This window comes from Guillardia theta (genome assembly GCF_000315625.1).
Source record: "Guillardia theta CCMP2712 unplaced genomic scaffold GUITHscaffold_143, whole genome shotgun sequence".
In the NCBI taxonomy this organism is placed as follows: Eukaryota; class Cryptophyceae; order Pyrenomonadales; family Geminigeraceae; genus Guillardia; species Guillardia theta.
This window is the reverse complement of record NW_005434531.1, coordinates 65,998-74,555: the sequence shown is the minus strand read 5'-3', so window position 1 is coordinate 74,555 and position 8,558 is coordinate 65,998. Positions and strand designations below refer to the sequence as shown.

Genomic DNA, 8,558 nt, shown 5'->3' with positions numbered 1-8,558 from the left:
TCCCCCTCCCTTCCCCCTCCCTCCCTCCCTCCCTCCCTCCTCCCTCTTTCACGTCCTCGTACAGCATTGATGAAGAGCCACAGTACCCCCTACCCTCTACCCCCAGACCACGGGGGGGGAACATGTTTTGATACCACCCCTTCCATTAATATCCTAATGACCCCTCCATTGGTCAAAACACACTACCCTCACCCCCAGATTAACGCTATTACCCCTACTACCAATTCTTGATCACCCTACCCACTTAAAATTAGATAAGAAGAACTAAAACGTACCCCTACTCAAAATAATTCTCCTCTACCCTCAATTTCCCCATCAAGTACCCCAGCCTCTCCGTTCGGTTGGTTTCTTTGTAGTTCAGGACTGAAATGGAGCAGGAGCAGGAGCAGGAGCAGGAGCAGGAGCAGGAGCGTCGAGAGGAGGAGGAGGAGGAGGAGAAGCAAGAGAAGCGGAATCAGGGTCAAGAGGATAAGGTGATATTCGGCTGTCAAAGGACAGAACGAAGTTGAATGATGATCCACGTAGATTCATAGATAAATAACTCAGGAGATAAGAGAACATGAAAGAAAAAAGAAGAAGATGGAGACGAGACGAGACATGCTTGTTCTGTTTGGAAGGTTTCTGACCGCATGTTGGAACAGCAACTTGGAAGGGAAAAAGTTCGTTGAAGAGAGATAAATAGCACACCTGCAGTTGACACCGAGAGCGACACGCCATGGCGGACAAGGACGAAGAGGAAATGCTGCGCGAGAGCTTGAAGAAGCATCCTCACCTCACTCTAGATGAGCTGAGAGAGTTCAAGGAGCTGTTCAACCTGGTAAGTTGTCACTCGATGTGAACCATATTATGATGCCCGACATGTTAGGTCGACGAGGATAAGGGAGGATCTATCTCCCCCCAGGAGCTGGGCTCCCTCATGGAGACCCTGGGGTTGAAGCCGAACCAGGTGGAGGAGACGGCGAGAGGAGGGGGGAACAGGAAGGGGGAGGGGGCACGAGAGGATGATGAGGATGGCGGCGGGAGGGTTTAGGGGGAGGCGGGGGAAGCAGGGGGCGGGAGGGGAATTTGCCGAATTTGCTGTTTTCCCTTGGAATTTGATGAAACGCTTCTGAACAGGATGAGCTGAACGCAATGATCCGCGAGATTGATGAGGACGGAAATGGAGAGATCGACTTTGACGAGTTTGTTCAGGTTGAATGCTCCCCTTTCCCCTCCTCTCTCCTTGCCTGCTGTCTCCTCCTCCTCTCACCCTACTTGTTTCATAACCTTCTTCCTCGTCCTCCTCTCCGGCTCAGCATGATGATCGGTGATACAGGTGATGTCGAGGAAAGTACAACCAACCTACACCCCTGAAGAGGTGAAGGCCGCCTTCAAGGTGATCGATGCGAGCAGGCGGAGAGAACAAGAGCCGGGGAGGCGATGGGAGGGAGAGGGAAGGGAGGGGAAGGAGGAGAGGGAAGGAAGAGCGAGGAAGAGGGTGTTGAAAGTAGGACAAGGATATGAGTGCGAAGGCAATGTAATGAAGGAAGAAGGGAAGGAGGAGGAGGAAGAGGGAAGGAAGCGGAGGAGGAGGAGGAGCAGTAGGTGATGGTCGAGCAGGTGTTCGAGGCCCCCAACTCCGGTCTGCCTCCTGGTCACGTCAAGACAAGTGCGCTGGAACGAGCTCTGACGACCTACGGGACGGAGAAATTGACGGTAGAGGAAGCGCAGGACCTGCTGTCACAGGTGAACAGAAAGAGGAAGAGGAGGAGGATGGAGGAGGAGGAGGAGGGCAGCAGGATTGGAGATGAAGAGGAAGAGGAAGTTGGAGAGTAGAGGAGGAAGGAGTGATGGAATGACAGGTTGATCCGGAGAACACTGGGTCAGTCAACTACATCGAGTACGTGAACATGATGTGCTCGACCTGAAGGAGGAGGAAGTGGGAGGGGAAGGCGGGAGGGGGGAGACGACAAGGAGACATGAGATTGTCTTCATTTTCTTGTTCGGAAGTGAACGAATCTTGGCCTGCCATACATGTCCCTCCTCCATTCCACTAGCTCGATCTCGTCCCTGCTCAACTGTTACCTCTCCCCTGTTTCTGAATCTAAAAATCGCCATTCTCCTCCCCTCCCCTTCTCCTCTCATCTCTTCCTCCTCCCTCCCTCCTCCCTCCTCCCTCCTCCTCCTCCCACTCACCAAGGCAAGTTCTCGCATCCTCCTCCTCGGCTCATCGTTTCCAGCAGCTCGGGATGCTTCTCGTCCACTGTAGCTGATGTAAGAACGCAGGAGCCAACAGTTCCTCTGAAATAGTCCTCCACCCTCGAGCAACCCTCCTTTCTCCTCCCCTCCCTCCTTTCACCCTTCCCCCCCTCCTCCTCCTTCCCCTCCTCCTTCCCCTCCTCCCCCAATAAGTCTTCCACCCAACTGCCCCCTCCCTTCTTCCTTTCATCGTTTCTCCTCTTCTAGTTCTGTCCTCCTCCTCCTCACCTTCCAACCAGATGCTAGACCCTTGCTTCAAAATGGCTGGAGCTGAAGCAAGAGGAAGAACAAGTCACAGTATGAATCTTGATCCCCTCTCCTCCCTCCTCCCCTTTCCTCCCTCCTCCCCTTCCCGCCGCCTCTCCCCCTCCTATCTCACCTGCTCGTAGGATGCAGAGTATGAGGTCCATCCCATCCTCTCCTCCGTGAAGAGCAGCTCGATCTTCATAATCGCTGACCTGAGGAACACTAAGGACAGAGACAAAAAGAACAGGAGCAGGAGCAGGAGCAGGAGCAGGAGCAGGAGCAGGAGCAGGAGCAGGAGCAGGAGCAGGAGCAGGAGCAGGGGGAGCAAAAAGGAGGAGGGGAGGGAAGGTGGTTCACAGAAGACCTCTGGCTCGAGGATGAGCATGTCATCAGATGGGATGTAGGGCGGGTTGCTGACGAGGAGGTCGAACTTTTCCTGTGCTGGGATGGGAAGAGAATTCTGAACCCACAGGCGAAAGTCGCACAGGATAACCTGCAGGAGGAGGAAAGAGAAGTGAAGGAGGGGGGGGGGGAGGTGAAGGAGGTAGGAGAGGTGGAAACGAAGGAGGAGGGGAAGGAGGAGACGAGGAACGTTCAGGTAAGTGAGAGGAAGAAGAGGTAGCATTGAGAGCAGTTTCTACCTCGAGCGACTCTTGGAGGCCTGCCAGCATAATCACAATGCTGTGTGAAGTGATGAGCATGGATAATTGAAAAGCAGAAGGGAGCAGGGGTGGGGAGAAGAAGAATGATTGCTGTGACAGATTAGATGAAGTAGAAGGATTTCTGCAAGATAGGAGATGAAATACAATGGCTGCTGTAAGACGTGAGGTCGCTGTCCTCTCACCATGAAGTCTTGAGTTCTCACGAGTCAGAGTGACCGCATGATCACAAAGTTCGATCGCAAGGCAAGAGGTTGAGAATTTCTTCCATTGCTTGAGAAGAGCGATGGAGATGGCGCCTGTGCCTGAGAAGACTGTTATCTCCTTCCTCCTCGTCTTCCTTATCATCATCATCACCACCACCTCTTCCACCACCACCTCCTCCTCCACCTCCTCCTCCTCCTCCATCAATCATCATCGTTCTCTACCCCACCATCATCATCACCTGGACCGATCTCCATCATTCTCTTCGGCATTCTATCCGCTGCAGCACCTTCGAACTGCCTCAACACCAACTCAACGAGCTCTTCTGTCTCTGGCCGCGGGATCAGCGTCGGCCTTCTGACCAGCAGCTTCTCAAGGTTGTAAAATGGCCAGTGACCAACAATGTACTGCACAGGCTCGCGGCTCCTCCTCCTCTCCAGGAACCCCCTCAGAGTTTCTCGCTGAGCGGCAGAGAGCAGCGTATCCCTCCTCCTCCTCAGCTCAGCTCGTTTCAATTCCAGCACTTCCTCCAGCAGAATTTCTGTCGTAGACTCGGCCTCGCTCTCCTCCACCCCCACGGCGAGCTGGCATGCGATCCCGTAGGCTCTTGCCTCTGCTATGGTGCGAAAGTCGTCAGACGGGTGATCCATGCTCCCTGCAGAGGACGAGAAGCGTCTGAGGAAGGATCGAGGGAGAGGAGGAAGAGGAAGCAGAGGAGGGCGGGAAGGAAATGCAAGAGTTGGGAGAAAGGGAGGACGGGGAGGCGCTGGCAGCGATCCGAATCGAAAGAGCACGTGAACATGGAGCATCATCTTAGCGCTACGAACTTCTCTGCTCCTCCACCCGCCTGACACATGCGACGCTGACCATGTGCGAGCCGAATGCGCCGCATGTAGAAGGGGGGGGGAGGCGCGGGCGTTTATGTGCATGGATGCTTGCCTCTTGGTATCCGACCAGTCAGTCCAATGCCATCGCTGTCATGCAGGGACGACGTGGAAGGGAGGGAGGAGGGAGAGGAGAGAGGGCAGGGGCAGGGGCAGGGAGCAGGAGGGAGATGGGGAGGGGAAGGGGGGGATGTGGGGTCGAGGGGGAAACAGGAGGGGACGGATTGGGTCAGGGGCGGGCCCGGGAGGAGGAGCAAGCAGGACGCAACTAAGCAGGGGCAGGAGACAGGAGGAGACAGGAGGCGCAAGAGAAGGCAGGAGGAGGCAGGAGGAGGCAGGAGGAGGCAGGAGGCGCAAGAGAAGGCAGGAGGAGCCAAGGGGAGCCAAGCGGAGCCAAGGGGAGCCAAGGGGAGCCAAGGGGAGCCAAGGGGAGCCAAGGGGAGCCAAGGGGAAGGAGGTCAGCTGATGGGAGGTCGCAGTCAGCCAGTCACATCCAGTCAGCCAAACATGAAGGATGGGAATGGCGGTGAAACCATCTCATGAGAATGAGCGCGAGGAACTTTTATGCCGCTGTGGTTTCACGATCACTTTGCTCGGCAAGCACGAGAGACGAGGTCAAGAGCTTGCTTGCAAGGGCAGACGCCCTGCACGAGCAAGGGCACTTGAGCAAGGATCAGTACATAGTCGCATCTCATAGCGGCAGGATGGCGCTGGAGCATGAGGAGCAGAGCATGGCAGACACAAGGCTGGAGATCCTCAGGGATATCGTGAGGAGAGGAGCTCAGCACAAGTCAGAGGTGGTGAGGATGAAGATGAAGGACAAGCAGGCCCTGCAGGAGTACATGGATTTGCCGCAGAGGCACGTGGAGTCGGGCAAGAATCCTTTCAGCTCCTGTACAATCGCATAATCCCGAGGGCGAGAACTGAAGAGATACAAGGAGCCCATTCCTCCTCGTCGTCGTTTTGAACTTTTACTTCTCAACAAAGACAACTTTCTCAACCTTGTATCAAGGCACGCTGCCGAGCGCGGGGTATTCTTCCTCTCGGAACCCTGACCCTGCATGGTCGCCTCTGCCCGACCCTCCGCGGTACGTGCCTCGTCCTCTGCCCATGAACGCTCCTCTTCCTTCTCCTGTCATTCCCCTGCCCTGAAACGACGCTCCCCTTCCTCTGAACGGCATTCCTCGACCTGCGAATCCCGCTCCTCTACCCGCATATCCCGCTCCTCCTCCCACGTATCCCGCTCCTCCTCCCGCATATCCCGCTCTTCCTCCCGCATATCCCGCTCCTCTTCCCGTATATCCCGCTCCTCTTCCTGCAGAGTTCCCTCTGCGCACAAAAGCTCCACTGGGTGCGTATGTTCCGTTTCCACGGTTCAGCGGCATGGTCCCATTACCGTCTGACCTCACAAACCCACCATGGAAAGCTCCTCTGCCCCTGTAGCCTCGGCTGTATCCCCTCGCTCTCGTGCCATTCCTGTCCTGCTCATATCCACCCTCAGTGTGGGTGGAGCCTGTGTAATTGCGGAAGTTTCGAGTCCCCATTCCTCGGCCACGACCAAACCTTCCTCCTCCACCGGGGCCACCGCGTCCCCCTCTCCTTCCGCGATTGTTCTGAAAGCGATCTGAAACCTGGTTTGGGGGACTTTTAGGCACGGCCATGGCTTGTGAACCCGCAATCCACTCCAACTTATCGGATTTTGCCATCAAACGAGCTAATCGCTCATCAATCTTGCTTTCACCATTCGCCAAATCTGTATCGTATTCGCGTCGCTGCTGGCGAACAACATTTCCAGTCGTTTTGGTGCCGTGAATTCCACCAGGAGCCGTCCCTTCATCTTGGGGCTCATTCTGTGTAGAAATTAAATCCAAAGGGCTGCTGTCAGATCAAGCAAAAGGCATGTTACCGATTTTTTCTGAAGACGACGATCGCTTTTCCTCCCGTTGTAATCTTCTTCTTCAAACCAGTCTCCTAGATCCTTCATGTCACGATCTTTTCTAGCTTCCAAGGCAGGAATGCCATCAACCTGACGACTCGTTCAAAAAACAAACAGAACATCATAGCTTCAAACTCACAACTGGCAAGGTATTCGCAGCGTCTTCATCGTATGCCTCGCCTTCCTCAGCTCCACCCTCTTCGTATTCTTCTTCGCCCTCATACTCGCCCTCATACTCACCCTCGCCTTCATACTCACCCTCGCCCTCATACTCGCCCTCGCCCTCGCCCTCATACTCACCCTCGCCCTCGTCCTCGTCCTGCTCTACTTGTTCTGTCCCTGCATCATCTGCTTCGGCTTGGTTTTCCTTCTTCAAAAGATTCACCAATGATATTTTAGCATTTGTCTTTTTCTTGATGAAATCATCATAAGCGATCAAGTTGTCCTTCATGGCTGTCGAAATGTTCTTTGCATTGTTGCGAGAACCTGCGATGACTTGAGGAGAATCTTTGGCAGCAATTTCTTCGTCATTTGCTCCTGGAAACACGATTGTCTGAGCGCGTTTCAAGCGATCATCAAAAACACAAACTCAACCTCCAGCAGCTTCATCTTCCTGTATCACATCTTGCTCATGTTTCTCAACTTCCACTTGAATTTCATGAGCCTCTTGCTTGGCTGAAACACTCTTGCTCCTCTTTTGATGCTGGCTACCGCTCCTCTTGGTGTCAGACCCTTCCTCAGCGTGGCTTCCGACACTCTCTGATCTCGAGGCACGAACTTTAGCTTCGTGAGCGGCATCATGGAACTTGTGAGCTTTTTCTTTCTTGGATAGTGGAGCCTCCTCCTACCGAAGAGTTCAGCCGAGAACGCGGGGGAACCATCACATTACCTCTTGTCCTTGCGGTTTCTGGCCATTTTCCCCTTCATCCAGAAGGGATTCGAAAGTGTTGCTTCCCCCATTCAATCTCAAGACAACACTGCGGGCCGACGGCATTGTTTGTTGGATGCTTTTGCTTGTTTGAAGACCACATTCCTTGCGCGCTGCATTGGCTAGGGTGAATGGCACGCTCTCAGCGACAACTTGATAAACCAAGATGATAGCAAAGAATACAATCAATTTCTGCATGTTCGTTCGGCGAATTAGACTGATGACTGTAGATTTCAATCTCAGAGGCACATAACCATGAAGGCCTTGGAGATCATCTGCAAAAGGATGCGTTACCCTCGAACCGTAGCATTCCAGACAAAACTCAGCACCACCGAATAGAACATGAGGAACAGGCAAGCCTTTACATGGGACAGCAGAATGAGTCTTAATAACTGCCTGTATCACCCTCTTCCTTTACATGGGACAGCAAAATGAGTCTTAATAACTGCCTGTATCACCCTCTTTCCACTTGTGCTTTCACAAGAACTCACATCCTAACACCTGAGATCCGACCCACACCAACACCGTCCCATCTCCAGTGAAACCTAAATACCATCACTCGTCTAAAGCACGTCTGCATTGAGTTTGGCTCTCTTCTCATTGTAGCGCCTCTAGCCCCTTGTCTTCTCCTACGCATTCTCTCCTCTACTCCTTCTCTTCCCTCTTCCTCCGCCTTTCCAAGCACCTCCCCTCTCCGCGCATGTCGGTGGCCGCCAACCCCCACCCCCTCCACCCCTCCAACGCTACCCCCCTTCAGCATTCACCTACCCATGCTCCTACCACCCCATCTGTTTTGATCTACCACTCCCAAGACAACACTGGACTACCCACCCCTTGACCACCCTTGCAGTGGGTGGTTGCACCCCTACGTTGTGCAGCCACATCTCTTGATCACCGGTCATTGTGATAAGTAAGTACCCCACCCTCCACCCTTGATTGTCCTCCTACTGATTGTTAACTGAACTTTGAGTAAACAATTGCCGGGCCCGGGCCGGGTGCGTTCCGGTACTGTACGGTATGCCGCGTCTCACCGTCATTCCGAGGCTTCGCCGGGCGGCGGGCACAGCGACATGGTGCCGGCGGGGCCCCGGGCCACCGGATGCCCGTCCTCAGCGCCGGCGGGGGCGCGGCGCACAACTTTGACTGGCAAGTTAACACGGCCGGCCGGGCTGCCAGCCCGGTGAGCGCCCGGAGGCCGCCAACTCACCGCGGCAGCCTCAGTGTACTAAGTGCCGGAGAGTCCGATCAGTTGGGTTCAACTTACCCTCTGAGGACCCCTAGCGAGTACCGAATATAAAGAAGCTCGTATCAGTATAATCAGAACGTGTAGCTGATGCGCGTGATACTTGTACTCTTCACGTCCCTCATGCGTCATCGTTGATGGCTTTCATCGCTGACAAGATCATGGCATGGGCATGAGCTGCTTGTTGCTAGACTTGAGCCATGGCGGAGTGAGATGGCGA

At 54.3% G+C, this 8,558-nt stretch overlaps 4 protein-coding genes across 4 annotated transcripts; 2 read left to right on the top strand and 2 right to left on the bottom strand.

Annotated features, from left to right (window-relative positions):
* Window positions 1-739: 739 nt before the first annotated feature.
* Window positions 740-1,907, top strand: GUITHDRAFT_80474 (hypothetical protein; the record flags this gene model as incomplete). Its single annotated transcript, XM_005821463.1, has 6 exons — window positions 740-817; window positions 866-946; window positions 1,117-1,191; window positions 1,316-1,375; window positions 1,600-1,725; window positions 1,842-1,907. 6 exons carry the CDS (start codon window positions 740-742, stop codon window positions 1,905-1,907), a joined length of 486 nt encoding a protein of 161 aa, XP_005821520.1.
* A 573-nt stretch (window positions 1,908-2,480) lies between these two features.
* Window positions 2,481-3,997, bottom strand: GUITHDRAFT_147149 (hypothetical protein; the record flags this gene model as incomplete). The annotated part of the gene is made up of 6 exons (XM_005821462.1): window positions 2,481-2,491; window positions 2,618-2,696; window positions 2,849-2,977; window positions 3,126-3,145; window positions 3,329-3,448; window positions 3,589-3,997. The coding sequence occupies 6 exons, from the start codon at window positions 3,995-3,997 to the stop codon at window positions 2,481-2,483; spliced, it is 768 nt and encodes a 255-aa protein (XP_005821519.1).
* Window positions 3,998-4,776: 779 nt separating this feature from the next.
* Window positions 4,777-5,139, top strand: GUITHDRAFT_119282 (hypothetical protein; the record flags this gene model as incomplete). Its single annotated transcript, XM_005821461.1, has 1 exon — window positions 4,777-5,139. One exon carries the CDS (start codon window positions 4,777-4,779, stop codon window positions 5,137-5,139), a length of 363 nt encoding a protein of 120 aa, XP_005821518.1.
* A 99-nt stretch (window positions 5,140-5,238) lies between these two features.
* GUITHDRAFT_147148 (hypothetical protein) lies at window positions 5,239-7,293 on the bottom strand (the record flags this gene model as incomplete). The annotated part of the gene is made up of 5 exons (XM_005821460.1): window positions 5,239-6,081; window positions 6,138-6,257; window positions 6,307-6,704; window positions 6,762-7,011; window positions 7,057-7,293. 5 exons carry the CDS (start codon window positions 7,291-7,293, stop codon window positions 5,239-5,241), a joined length of 1,848 nt encoding a protein of 615 aa, XP_005821517.1.
* Between the last annotated feature and the right edge of the window lie 1,265 nt (window positions 7,294-8,558).